We start from the raw sequence: 15,068 nt of genomic DNA on the forward strand, positions 1-15,068 counted from the left end.
TAATGCTTATCATTATTACTTGAATTAAAAAGTCAAAAAAGCAAACTAATTTTATTATTCTTTTCCATCATCTAATTTATTTCAAAATAAGTATATAATTAATATAAATAATCAATAATATAAGAGTATTATGAAACAATAATTTCTACATTTTTATATATATATTGCCATTTCTAAATTCATTGAACTTTAACCCATGTGCCAGAACTTGGTATACCAGCATGAACAACAAATAACAAATAATACCCGGGAGGTGCAATATTTGCCGTTGATGGTCCTAAAATTCCTACATTATACATTCCTGATGAAACTTCAGAAATCCTCAGCAACCTTAAGATCACCATCCTTTGATTCATAGCTAATGAATGTGTCGTAAACGAGGGTGCGATAATATGTACATACACAACATCATCGGCGTGATATTGTTGCACATCGAATGTGACCGAAAATGGTTGTTCATAACCTAGAATTTGGTCACTATATATAATGTTAGGCTTTGAGGGTGCATACTGAGTCGATAAATAAGGTGGTGAATACGCTTCTAAACTTAAATCGGTAGGATAATCCACATTAGTAAAATTGTAGTAGATATGTGGGTTACTTCCCCCTACTAAAACTCGTCCATCCGGTAGTAGAACAACCGAGGAATGGTACAATCTAGGCCTCGGTGATGGACTCATAATGTAAAATCTCTTATACATGTCTTCAAATGGTTTATAGATCACTGGAGTCGTGACAGGATTAGCAGCATTTTCCCATCCTGCAGTGCCAAGTTCCGCACCATTTATAATAAGTATATCACCACTTGGGAGTATCAACATATCCCCCATAACTCGTGCTTGTGGCATATCCTCCATTAACCAGCTCGGGTTTTCCTCATCGACTTTTAAACGTGCACAATTATGACTAGCATGTATAAATGACCTATTTACAATTGCTTGGGTAAATGCACCTTGTTGGGACCCACCACATATCATAATCTCCGCCTTAACAGGCTTATTTTCATCGATAGGTAATATTATTGAAGAGCCGGAGCTAGGATAATTGCGAGGAACACCATCCGTAATGGGTGGGAACTCTCGAACAACATTGTTTTGTGTATAGTCTAATAATATAGCGCGAGTATTGGCAAATATAAACAAATTACCGTCAGGAAGTAGGTGCACAAAAGGGTACAAGTTATTTTCCTCGTAATCTCGAGTTTCGACTAGAAAATTAAGCCAAAATGTTGTCGATGTAGAAGTACCGGAATGATCATCGGAATCGATTTTGGGGACAAACTCGTAATTAAAAACTCGTCTTCCACCAACTATAATGATACGACCATCGGGTAGTATTTGATTAGTTGCATACCATCTACGTTCTAATAAATAACGTGGAAGCTCAATCCAATCACAATCCTTGTCGTCGTTACACGGTGTAAATGTACGTAGGACGCGATCACCGTCGTTATATCCACCTGTTTGGACTAGCGTACCATCGGGTAGAACAGCACCTGTACGTGTAGAGTAAAATTATTATAAAATATTAGAGGTGTTTATTCGGATTATTAGGTCAATTTCGAGTTAGGTGTTTCGAGTTGATTTAAAATTGAGGTTGTATTTACATTGATTTTTGTATAATTTTAAATTCATTTTGAAGCCGAATTAAATCAGGTTAAGTTAAAAAGTCGGGTAAATATCAGATCGTTGGGTCTGTTTTGAACACCTATATATTGTAATTGGTTTAGAAAAGTTGTTAGAACAACTTTTAAAATATTATTAGGTTAAATTTTTGATTAAGTTGGTTTATTGACCTCAGCATATCAAAAGTTAATATGATAAAAATATCACTAGTCGAATCTCATTCACCTCTCATTTTAACTTAAGTATTAACTAATCGTCAAATATGATCAAGGACATGTATGCATCCACATATCTAGCCCAAATAAAGGCCTATCGTGCGTTTGATGGGGTGAGACGTGACAAACTAGTATCATATTCTAGAATTTCAACCATCAGATTAAGCTTTGAACGTGACAAAGGTCACCAGAACAAAGCTTATAAATCAAAACTTTATATCATTATGGAATATTAAATAGCATGTATAGGGATGGCAATTCAGTCCGAATACGATCCTAGTCCGACTCGATCCGAAGAAAATAATCCGATTCTAGTCCGAGGAAAAGGTTATCCGACTCCAACTCCAACTTCAACTTCACGATTCGAATCCGAGTTAGAGACGGACCGGAGTTGGACCTTATTAAAAATCCGACACTCCGACCCCGAAGAAAATTTGACTAGAATTTGACTTTTAACCCAATATTTTATTTCATTTAAAACTCTAGACGTAACTAATTCAAGCTCTCTCTCATACTAATTGTAATTTTCGATTTTGAAAAACTACTTGGTATTTTTATTTAGATCAATCAATCAAAATACGACAAATCAGATCAAGAGAAATAAAATACGTCAAATCAAAATGCGAGAAAATTTTGTTAAATTGTAGTATTAGGAATATTTCTCATGCTAAACTTGAATTCAAAGTACATATTTTTTTGTTAAATTGTATTTGAAAAATATATTTTGTTAACTTCGTATGCTTTAAATCATTAGTACAATATCACAACAATAAAGTTTGATAATAATCCGGCTCAGTATCCGACTCTGTTGGAGGTCCGAGAGTCCGAGTCGGGGCAAACTTGGAGTATACATAATCCGACTCCGAGTGGAGGTGGACTGAAAAAAAAGTTCGACTAAAATCTGGAGCAAAGTCGGAGTATGTATAAGCCGAGCCGAGTCCGACCCATTGCCATTCCTAAGCTGCATGTATGAGGAGGGCAAGTCATTTTCATGCACATTTAATTCTAGCTTAAAGGATCTCATGTGAGGGGCATGATATATTAGGCAACTTATCCTAAAGCTTTAACCATTACCTGATGAACACCATGTGTCTGTATTGACCATCAAGGGGCGGACTGAGTTAGAACCGATGTCATATAACACCGAATGAGCGGTGCAATCGGTTTGGAGGACGGTGTCGGAGGGGTCGTGGCGACATCGACCACCGGGTAAGGAGAGGTTAGACTGGCCAAAATCAGTTCTATCAAACATAATGACCTTATTGTTATGTAGAAGTTGCATGTGCATGGCTGAAATACCAATGTTTTCTTGTAAGATTCGCCATTCGTCTAGACATTTTGTTGGAGAAAAAGATGTAAAAAGTAAGGAAACAAGAAGGAAGAGAGTGGGCATGATTATGGTTTGGTTATTACACATTGACAAGTAATCAAGTGTTTGGAAGTCTATTGTTGAAAATTTTGGTAGGAGGAAGTTGGAGATTTTAGTAGAAATAAATAAGTTAATTAGATGGAATGAACAAGTTGTGATTCATATATAAATATAAACATCTTATAATTTGTTAACATAAATTGTCAAATGAAACGATTTTTCTTTTGTTAACAATAATTCATATTCATAAGGAGGATGCGGTCAAATAGTCCTTTTGTCCCAATAAATATAAATAATTTTTGTTAATATTAATTTTTAGATGAGACAGTATCATAGTAAGACTATTTTTATTGGGCTAATTTAATATACATTTTCAGTCTTAAATTGATCACTTATAATTTTTAAGTAACTAATTATAATCTCAAAGTGATCACTTATAAAGTATTATATTAATTACTTACAATCTAAAAATAGTCGATTAGATAAATAGGCTGATTGTATGAATCTGTTTTACGATGAAAGGGTCTGATACAATACCAGGTATATTGTAATTTCAAAAGGGTGTAATAGGAATATCCTTGGATTAGGCTGGATAGAAGGATAGAAAAAAAGATTATTGCACCAAATTAAAAGAATATGGTACCATAAAACCTGCTTGTTTGCGGAATTAATTAGCTAAGAAGTCTCATTTTATTTTATACAAGATAAAATCAAGAAATAACATCCTGATTTTACCGAATCATATTTATGTTATATATATTGCCTTTCTATTTTTTTTTAAGTTTAAACATTGTATAAAATTATATTAAGAACAAAGTTTTAGACTAATTTTTCATTTCTTTGTTCCCATTATAGATGTTTAAAACAGATTCGACGACCAGATATTTACCCTTGTAATCGAATCTGATATGACCCGATATCAAAATTAATTTAAAATTATATAAAAATCAATTTGGACGCAACCCCCGAAAATCATCAATCACCAACCAAACTTAGATTCCCATTTCCTCTATATAATTAGTCTAATCATCAATAATTGTTAAGTGTAGCAAAATATTTGATAAATTTTTTTGAAATGAAATATCTTTGATATTGAATGAAAGAATATAAGCCAAATGTAAAAGCATAATATAGCTTAGAAAATCACTACAATTGCGCCCTACCTATGGGCTACTCTTTCCTTGTCATGGAATTATCTAAATATAAAAATTAATTAAATTCAATTTACTGAAACAATGAAAATTAAAAAAAAAACATAAAAAATTGAAATAAGACTTAATTTTCAAAAGAAAACAAAAGATTATTCTATATTGCTTTGCATTACAATAAACATAAGCATTGAGTTATATTAAAAAAAATATTTTCTTATTCAAAATGAGTCAGAAGCAACCACCAAGACCTTTAGAAGATCAAGAAGAATTTTTCAAATATGGAGAGGTTTTCTCAACCATTAAGCAAAAACTAGTTCGAGAGGTATTTTGTTTTTCCTTATATATTATCACAAAACTGTTGTTTCGATGATATTTGGCGTTTAGGGGGAATAATATGAAGTAGCATCTCTGCTAATACAATAACAACAATGCTAAAGTTTTTAAAATTAAGGGGTAACTGTATAAATTAAATTAAAATTCAGTCTTAACAATTTTTCCTTATTAAACGAAAGATTATGAACATATCCCAACCTTTTTAATTATATCAAATTTCATTTTATTATATATCCCCAATTGATTATTTTTAAGATTAAGTTGGACTCAAATGATTAAACTATATAGATCCCTCAACATAAAGAAAATATGATCAATGGTTAATAAATAAAAGAATCAATATATTCTTGAAATGTGAAGATGGGAAAATCAAACTTTTTTTCTTTTGTGGAGAGGTGGTGAATCCATTCAATAGCATAGGATGGAATAGTTGATTGTTATTAAACTCAACACCATTAAGCGAAATAAATGGATTTTCAATAAGGGAGATAGTCTCAATTATTTGGAATTAAAATCCTCTTTATTACCTGAAAAAAAATAAAATAGAGAGTATATTACCTATAATATACTATTTGAAATTGCTTAATAAAAAAAAAGTTTATATATACATAAATAGTTTAGAAATTTTATTTTTTATTCTAAAATAAGCGCTAAAAACATCTTAAATTAGAGAATCAAATGTTATTATACCCTTCCCTTTCGTATTCTTGTATGATACGGTCTCACCGTGAGACGCTCTTTATATATACATAAATAGTTTAACTAATACAATTATTAGCATATCAACTCATTGTATTAAGTTGGACTTATCGAGAGACAGTCTCTCACAAGAGTAGCTCACATATTATTTTTACATTCATTACATGAATAACAGGCTGAATCTAGTGGTGAAAATAGAGAGAGATCAAGAGAAGAAGCAGGCACAAAATCAAGAAAGAAAGAAGAAAGAGCAGTAACAATAGTGGAGGCACTCCTAGCAACAGTAGTGACAGCAGGAGACAAATCAGTTGATAGAAGTGATGCTGCTGCAATTCAAGCTGCTGAAGTTCGAGCCACTGGTCAGACCAACATTATGCCTGGTGGACTTGCTGCTACTGCTCAATCTGCTGCCCAAATTAATGCTAAACCCACCACCACTAAGAAGACTACTCTTGCTGATGTTCTCTCTGTAATGTTTCTAACACTTTATATTGCTCCTTTAGTTGTCGTTATTAAAGGGTGGAAAACGTATACGGTGTTTACCACTTGTTAGTTGTTACTCACATCTGTCTCATATGATTTGCACTCAATCTTTATATAGGATTAGTTTAAACGGATGGTTGAAGCTCCAAAATATATTATATATACTCTAACATATCCTCTTATATGAGAGCCTTTTGGGCTAGAATTGTGAATGCAACATAGGCACTCCTCACACCCGGCATTGAATATTTCACTTTAAATGAGAGGTGGTTGAAATTCAAACACGTGACCTCTTGTCACGTTGGCTTCTGATCCTATGTCAATGAACTAATGGTTGAGGCTCTAGGATATGCTATATATTCTAACAAAGTTTGTCAAGGAAGTTGTCAAATGCTTATTATTCTACTTTAAATGAGGGGTGGTTGAGATTCGAACTCGTGACCTCCTGTCACGTAGACTTCTAATATCATATCAATGAACCAACTCAACCAAAAGTTCAAACTGATAGTTGAGGCCCTAAGGATATATTATATACTCTAATAGAAGTAATTCAACCGAAAACCTAAGCTTATAGTTGAAGCACCATGATATGTCATACACTCCATCACGTAATCATAGTAATAGACATCGCAACTTTGCATCATAAGAATAGACATTAAAGCAACGTTTTGACTGCTACCATTTAATACCAACAATCAGAAAAGTCAATATACACTTATTGACATTGGTTCACTGTGACAGAATGCTGCAGCAAAATTACCAAAAGATAGGGCAGTGACACGACAAGATGCAGAAGGTGTGGTGGGTGCTGAATTCAGGAACAACCCTAACATAACAACGTTCCCTGGTGGTGTTGCCACGTCTATGGTGGCTGCTGCTAGGATTAATAAGAGTCTTGAACAGACAACAGAATGATTAACTCACATCCATCATTTACATGCATTTAGGAAAATAGTTTTATACTTCTATAACATATTATTTCCTTTGTAATTTCCATTATAATATATGTTTACATATTCACACATCTTTTAGAGCTTTTCTTCTTTATTATTTTTCATCATTGTAAGATTTAGATTAATTGTTCTTTATTTCGTTGAGGGCAGAGATTTATAGTTCTTTGGTTATGAATTATAATTGACTAAATTAAAATGCATCATTAAATTATGTGCACTTTTTATTTATATAAATTGCACATTATATTCTACTGAAGACTAGTGCCATTGCACATGAAATTAGCTACTGAGGATTAGTGTCATTATCACTAATAAAGATAAGATTCCGTAAATCAGAAATTTCAAATTCCATGATAAGTAAGAGCCACTTAACGACATTGAGATAATGTAATGCAATGTATTGTAGGTTTTAGATTAAAAACATGAAAAGTGTTTCTTGAACTTGTAAAGATACCAAAGGTCCTCGAATGGAAAGAGACTTAGAAATAGAGAACTACTAGTATGTCACATATATACTATTGAATGTACAATCTCTACTAATTTATATACTATTGCATGTATAATCTTAAGAGAAGACAATCCAAAATTAGTTGTTATACAAATCTATCTATAAATCAATAAATAATAATCTTTATAATAATGTCATATAATTACTAATTTAAATAAATTTAAAATTATTCATATTGAATAGTTTAATAAAATTAAAAACAAATAATACACGGATTTATACATTTCAAACAATAGAAATTAATTAAATATTAATTTCGTAACTTTCACAAGTGTTATTTTAGAAAGAAATTAACATCAAGATGTGATCTACAAATGTTTACAAAGACATACAAAAAGCATATTACATAATAGAAATGGTGTCATTATCTACAATTGTTTCATAAGTCAAAGCTTCCACCTCGCGTCTTTCCAATTCAAATAATTCAGTTGATAAATAACGCTCTCCAAAACTAGGGAGAACAACCTGCAAGTGCAAAGCATATATGAATTTTGTTACCCACACACATATTTAGAAGATAATATATATCCATGTGAGATTTTGTTAGATTCGTCTTAATGTATATTTTTTTATTATGTATTTTTTATAATTTTTATTATGTCTATTTAGAGATATTGAGATTTAAAATTTGCTTTGAAAATTATTCAAAAAGTAAACGGGAAGAACAAAAAAAACGGAGGGAGTAGTATATAATTTCCTATTTTCTTTACGGGTCGATATAATTTTTAAAAAATTGTATTATTGGGGTGAAGAGTTTTGCATTGTTGTTTCTTTTCATCCAACTCCTCATTTACAATCAAATCAACAAATCACCTAATCCATACTATTTTTTGCATACATCAGAATTTGAGTTCAATATCCAACTAAGATAAACAATATGTTTTTTCGACATCGTCCCCCTTGCAGACTACTGATCTCCAACAATAATATTTTATTATCCAAATATCGTTCAGTGGCTTCCACCTAGAGTGAAGTTTAAAGGGTTGAATATACATAATTTTACCTTTATTACTGATCTCCAAAGAGAGGAAGCACTTCAATAACAAAGGACAATGACTATGGTCTAACTCTAAGCATACAACAAAAATAGAGATAAAGAAGACAAAAACAAGTATTCTTCAATTTCTGGTGTCATTGAGAGTATTTCAGAGCTTGTGCAAAAGACTTAATCTTCAAGGAAAGGGAAGAATCAAACCCATGTTCTTTCTAGGTTAGAAATACCTGATCCAACTGAGACAAGACTCAATTCTTTTTCCAAAGTATTAAAGCTAGAGTATAGAAAAATAGCGTTAATTTGTTGATTATTGATGAAAACTCTACTTCTGATCCGGGAGATATAAGTGGCTCGGTCCATGACATTAGCGATCAGAAAAGTTATCTCTAAGAGAAGTGGTATTATGAATATAGGTAACTATGTCAATTTATTCTCAAAAATCTATCCAACAGAGAAGCAAAGCAATGCACTTAGGTGATAAACATTTCAAGGTCTTTTAAATGAACTATAAACCGGGTGCAGAGTACGAAAGATGATACGATAATGCCATCTTCAACGAAACAGACTCTACGAGATGAGCTAAGTTGTCATTCTAACCAGATGAAAACCACATTTTCGATTTCATTAACGAAAATGGGAATACAATCGACAATGTGATTATGTTGGAATAACAAAGCACAACAAATATTTTTTATATCAAATAAAAGGTGTTTTACTTACAACAATCAATTTTCCAGAAAATTCAGGCTTTTTTGCTAATTTAACAGCAGCAGCGACAGCAGCTCCAGATGATATCCCAACCTAGCAGATTTCCCGAGTTCACATATGAATATATGACATACCAAATAACCAAGAGTAACACAGGAAAGATCGGAAAGGAAGTGATCTTACTAGCAAACCTTCTTTCAATGCAAGAAGCTTCGCAGTTGCCATGGCTTCTTCACCTGATATCTAAAACATCAACGAGAAGTATAACGCAACTATAAGCTATCCACTCCTCTTATTCTAACGTTTCATGGTCAAACATCTAGAATTGAAAGACAAAGCTCAAACTCTTTCAATTACTTAAAAGCACTGTTGGGTTTGACTGAAACTGAACTTTCAATGCCGAACTAGCTAAACTTTTTGGTGTTGAACTTAAAAGCACTGTTCGGTTTCATGGTACCAACAATTAATTAACCATCATTGACATCATAAGCAAACATTCTAGTTACCTACATAAATGGGAGCTATAGTGCAAAATCAAGGCCGCATCACATCAACCGCATGGTAAAGGTTTTTCCAAAGGTAAAAAACTGTGTTTTGGGTCATTTGGAAGGACTTCTCACGCTTTCGGTTGATATTAGGTGTTATGATAACCATATCACTCTCGTTACCGCGATCGCGACTGTTATGAAAATATGAAAATTTTACTCTTTTTGAAAAAGAATAAGTGAAACATATGCTTGCTGTTTCTCACTTAATGTTTTCTCAAGAATAAGCTCAATTAAGAGAGAAAAAGAAAGGAAAAAAAAAGGGCAAGAAAAATGAATTATTTTCCAGAATTGATTTTGAGAGGAGGGAAAACACTGTTTTTAAGGTGCAGCTTATATCTGAAGTCTGAACAACTTCTGCTCCATATCATTCAGGAAATGAAGTACACATCATATGATCTACAGCACATTTTCCAGATGTTGGATTGGTAAAGGAAAAATGTTACAAGTCCCTACAGAATAAAGATAGAGAACAATGATCAGAACTAACCTTGATAACTTCCTCAACTATATCAAAGTCCAATAATGGAGGGACAATACCAGCACTAATTCCTTGGATTTTGTGCTTTCCTATTGCAAAATGAAACATCAAGGCAAGTCAGCATGTTGAAGCAAGTGCTAAAACTCTTAACAATGACGTAACTTTGAACATATAATTGAGCAATGCTTTGTCTTGTACTTGGGAAAAGGGTGGTGAGGATGTGTCGAGTTGTAGTGAATTGGTGTTCAGAGCAATCAATGAAGTGATCAATGTGAGGCGTATGAGGCTTCACTAAGGGGTGGAACCATGCCTGGAACGAGGCAAGGCATGGAAGAGGATTGCTCGAACAAGGTAACACGAAAGCAACAAACAGAAAGGCACTATAGGAGGGTGTTCGTTCGAGCTCAATACTCGCTCGGTCGAGAACATATGCTGGAGCAGTAGCTCTCTGATCTGCTGGCTCATTCGAGCACTAAGGTGGCTCGTTTGAGCAGTTATGCTTTGGATTCCAAACGGTCAGTTTTAATACGTTTTGGGCATTGAAAGGGTGAATTACTTTTTGTTTATTGCTATGTTTATTGTATGGAGTTAATGTGTATTGATAGTGAGTTAGGAGGGTGTTCTAGAATGATGTACTCTTTCTATATAAAGGGGACACATCATTCATAGAAACAACACCACAACACACAACATTGTAGAGAGGGCTAGTACACAAGTGAGAGCTAGGGTATTTACCAAAAGAGTTTCTTACTTTTGTTTTAGCATTTGTGATCTTGAGAGGTTGTTTTCAAGATAGTGGGGATTATTTATACATTATATTGTTAAAATCAATTATAGATAAAACCATTGTTGAAGAGGAGGTATCCAAGATAGCTCATATATCATTGTGTCCTTGTCTCCTGCCATTGTTTTTGTTTGTTTCTCATCTTGTTTTTCATTTGTAAACCTCAAATAAGCTTTCATTTCACAGCAAAGTAGCGAAATTGCACAAGCAAACTGAATGAATAGAATACAACGCAGGTTGTAGAAGATTTTGGATGTTAATCTACTGATACTGTGTAGTCATCAAGAATACTAGAGCCACAATCCAAGACACCCCAGATGCAACTGAAATCATCGACATATGTACACAATGTAGATTACTGACTCACCAGGTTTTTCTCCATTTAAGATGGCACTTTCAGCTGGCTCTACTCCATACACCTATTAGTAAACAAAGTAATTAATACAGTTAACAGACGGGTACTAGCTTTTGTTTAAAGTATTAGAAAAAAAGAGGTGGGAAGGAACTAGGAACTAGGAAGTATTCCTATTTTTGAACACTAAATAACAAACCAATGACATTTTCCTTGAAAATAAGCTTTCATTATAGATCAATTTGAGAACAAAATTGACTTTCATATTTCTAGTATACAACAAAATTCCACTACCCCAATATCATCAATTGATCAATAGAAAAAAATTGATCATCTCTTATGGCATAAGTACACAACTGCAAAAGTATGGTGATCGGTAACTGCAAAAGTCTGTAACTTGGCACACATGAATTATCCTTCTGTGTTTCTGTTAATAGCTAGACCCTCTTGTTTGAAAAGTTTGAATATGAAGGTTAACTTGCATGAAAAAAGCTTATCCTTCCAAGTTCCAATAACTACACCATAACCAGAAATGCAATTGCAAGCACAAAAACTATAGTCTGAACCAGCATTTAGAGTTAAAGCTTAGAAGAAGCAGATGGCCCAAAAGGCATACGAACCTTAATATTAGAATTCTTCTCTTTAAGAAATTTCCCTGTCCCAGTAATGGTACCAGCAGTCCCAATGCCAGAGACAAAGGCATCCACTTGGCCTTCCGTGGCTCGCCAAATCTCCGGCCCTGTTGCCTCATAATGAATCTGCAAGCAACAGAATAGTAGCTATATAAAAAAATCACTCCACCAGTCCACCTTTGTGCTGAACCTTTTGAGTTCAAAAATAAGCACACCTTTGGATTCGCAGGATTTTCAAATTGATTGATCCAATAACCGCCTGGTGTTTTTTCCAGTAACTCTTTAGCTTTTTTGTAGGCGTCAGGATAGCTGACTGTCGGGCCCATGAGGTGCAATTCCACTCCCAAGGCTAGAAGAATCATTCGTCGCTCAAGACTCACAGACGAAGGCATAAAAATGATAAGCTTATAGCCCTTAGCAGCAGCAATAAACGCCAATCCAATACCAGTATTACCAATTGTCACTTCTATGAGAATTGTCTTTAGACATCCAAAAAACATAATTGAGCTTAGCAACAGTATTATGTACTCCTTGTTTAAGCTACATCCATAGAATATGCTTGTCTCTTTTTCCATAGGAGAACATATACTAAAAGATACTGCAGAAAGGGATCAAAGAATAAATAAAAAAGGAATTTTTGAGAAGTGATGACCACCTTTTTGGGGGTAATCAGACCCTTTTCTTCAGCATCTTTGATCATACTAACTGCTATCCTGAATTCAAACCAAGTCAAATTATATTTCGTTTTCAATTCTTATTTTATTGAGAAAATAGATGAATTTTAAGTTGAGTTTAGATTAACAAGGTGATAAATGATAATAGACATTGCAGGCAAGGGAAACAACAGCACCTGTCTTTGACACTAGTATATGGTTCCATCATTTCAAGCTTGGCTGCAACGCGCGCTACGCAGCCCTCCACCACATGATTAAGATAAACCATAGGTGTTTTTCCCACCAGCTTCAAGTGGAAAACAGTAAAAAGAAAACATCTTTAAAGGAAAACTTTTACAATACCCAAATCAGCCTAATCCATTTTTGTTGTAATTTAGCCATACCATTCACGGCCAGTTTGGTGATCGGCACTAAATGGTAGGAATGGTAATGGAAAATTAGTGTAATGTTGATAGGAATATCTCGACAAGTTTAATGGTCATGTTTATTCTCCTTCAACAATTTCATTTCTTTCACAAAATTCATTCCAATGCATTGTCATTTCAAAATGTGGTACTTTTTTATGATCAAACTTTCACAAATCATTCTAATTTTCACCATTTAGTACCGATTACCTGACGGGCCGTCACTACTTGACTAACTTGTTTTCAAATATAGTAAGAATGGAGGCATCCTACCTCAGTCACATCATTTGCAATGCTGTACTCTCCCTCCATCTATTTGACTGCAAGAATTAAGAATGTAAATGGTTTCAGTTTCGCAAACTTAACAGAAAACCCATCAATTTATTTCTAAGAACGACGTCTACATCAGTCTACTAGCACCATGGTACTCAAAAAGATCACTTTCAGTGAAAACTTGACTAACTTTTACTAACCATTACTTGTACATCAGATCTCAAACTATAAATTGAACTATATCCTAGCATAAGAAAATATGCGAAAATTTGAAAGAAATAAAGCTTATTTGGGAAAAAAAATTCCCAAAATAAGTTTCGGGAAAACTTATTTTCCAAAATAAGCGTCGCCTAGTCCAATGCTAAGGTTTAGTTGTGTTCGCTGTTACTAACAGCGGGCCATTACTTAAGCTGAGTCAACAAAAGTCAAGCAAAAGAATCACCCATTGTTAGTAACAACGGGCCATATGCGAACAAAAGCTTAGATCAAGGTATATGAGAAAACAATCGACCGTTGTTACTAACAGCGGGCCATTAACATCCAAAGTCAACGATAATCAAACAAGTCAACAAAAGTCAACCCAATCGGCCCAGAGCAGGTAATTACTTGACTGACTTTTTTTGACTCAGTTTAAGTAATCGCATTTTAATAGTAACAACGAATACAACCAAACCTTAGCATTATACTAGGAGGTATTTATTTAGGGAAATAAGTTTTCCTAAAGCTTATTTTGGAAATTTCCAAAATGAGCTTATTTTCTTCAAATTTTCAAATTATGCAAGGTACCCACACCCATGGGCAATGACCTTATTAATAAGGAGCTTCAAAAATTAGTATAAATTAATTTACAGCCAATCTCCTGAGAGACCGTCTTTTTGTGAGACGTATTTAAAGTCCAACTCATCAAAGTTCGATTAAATTAAAAAATAATAATGTGCTCACCAAATTATAAATACTCTCTTAAAGATTAAATAGACAGTCTTTCACAACACTTTGTGAATAATTTATTTTCATTCTATTTTGGTTTATTTCTTGTTTGAGCAATCTTTCGTTAATACAGAGTTTCGGAAATAAAGATTTCGAAATGGGATTCGGTAAGAAGTTTCCGCCCCAAATTTTCAAAAAAATACATAATCAACAGGCCTCATTTGAAACAGGTCACTTTAGCAAAAGAGCTACAATACACAAGGCATTCATACCCTTCTAAAATTTTTTCATTTTGGTAGTTCAATTTTGACAAATAGGAGACATCAATCAGTCTCAGATAATAAATAAAGTTGCAGAATGAATATAGAAACTACTATCAAACACAAAACACCAATAATCCCATAAAAACAGAACGCAAATGCTGAGAATAAATCAAAGAGCTTAAAATATCAGAAAAACACCCATTACCCAGTTCTATTATCCAGATTTCAGAGAGTTGAAGCAGATCCGTGAAGCACAAGATGCAACTCATTTGCAGTTGAAATTAGAGGGAGTATAAGTAGAAGTACTTCATAATTTAAAATTCCAGCATTATTGATTTTCTGTAACTGCTGCAACCTGTAATGGCGTTCGGTAGTCATTAAAGAATTGATATCTGTGCGTTATCTAGTTGTCTACCAAATTGTTTATGCACAACTTGCCCATCAAGACTTAAGAGTAGGGATGGTCATGGGTCAAGAATCCTGTTGGATCCGTTCCGGATTCGCTTCTTTTTTAAGGGTCTGTGTCATAATTTTTTAGACTCATCGGATCTGAGTCAGATCTAGATCCAAAAAATATTTGACGGGTCCGGGTCCAAATCCTAAGGTGAAGACCCGAACCCGGACCCTAAACTTTAAAATTTTGTATTATGAATTTCTGATTTCTAAATTCTAATATTAATTTTTTTTATTATTAA

General features: G+C 33.6%; 3 protein-coding genes across 4 annotated transcripts; 1 reads left to right on the top strand and 2 right to left on the bottom strand.

Moving 5' to 3' along the window:
- Positions 1–171: 171 nt before the first annotated feature.
- LOC130797251 (aldehyde oxidase GLOX) lies at positions 172–3,319 on the bottom strand. The gene is made up of 2 exons (XM_057659770.1): positions 2,915–3,319; positions 172–1,495 (listed from the first exon to the last, which is right to left on the bottom strand). The coding sequence occupies exons 1-2, from the start codon at positions 3,255–3,257 to the stop codon at positions 180–182; spliced, it is 1,659 nt and encodes a 552-aa protein (XP_057515753.1). The 5' UTR covers positions 3,258–3,319; the 3' UTR covers positions 172–179.
- Positions 3,320–4,566: 1,247 nt separating this feature from the next.
- Positions 4,567–6,967, top strand: LOC130797252 (late embryogenesis abundant protein 47). The gene is made up of 3 exons (XM_057659771.1): positions 4,567–4,682; positions 5,568–5,861; positions 6,617–6,967. Exons 1-3 carry the CDS (start codon positions 4,584–4,586, stop codon positions 6,788–6,790), a joined length of 567 nt encoding a protein of 188 aa, XP_057515754.1. The 5' UTR covers positions 4,567–4,583; the 3' UTR covers positions 6,791–6,967.
- Positions 6,968–7,510: 543 nt separating this feature from the next.
- LOC130797253 (cysteine synthase-like) lies at positions 7,511–14,832 on the bottom strand. Of its 2 annotated transcripts, none has more exons than XM_057659772.1 (11): positions 14,579–14,832; positions 13,184–13,230; positions 12,683–12,792; positions 12,488–12,545; positions 12,048–12,311; positions 11,821–11,958; positions 11,216–11,267; positions 10,074–10,153; positions 9,222–9,281; positions 9,051–9,131; positions 7,511–7,801 (listed from the first exon to the last, which is right to left on the bottom strand). In XM_057659772.1, the coding sequence occupies exons 2-11, from the start codon at positions 13,220–13,222 to the stop codon at positions 7,679–7,681; spliced, it is 1,005 nt and encodes a 334-aa protein (XP_057515755.1). In that variant the 5' UTR covers positions 13,223–13,230; positions 14,579–14,832; the 3' UTR covers positions 7,511–7,678. The 2 variants fall into 2 exon arrangements, 1 of the variants encoding a protein (XP_057515755.1); XR_009038828.1 differs by having other exon boundaries at positions 7,744–7,801; positions 9,222–9,274; positions 14,579–14,780.
- Between the last annotated feature and the right edge of the window lie 236 nt (positions 14,833–15,068).

This window comes from Amaranthus tricolor, chromosome 12 (genome assembly GCF_026212465.1).
Source record: "Amaranthus tricolor cultivar Red isolate AtriRed21 chromosome 12, ASM2621246v1, whole genome shotgun sequence".
Taxonomy (NCBI): domain Eukaryota; kingdom Viridiplantae; phylum Streptophyta; class Magnoliopsida; order Caryophyllales; family Amaranthaceae; genus Amaranthus; species Amaranthus tricolor.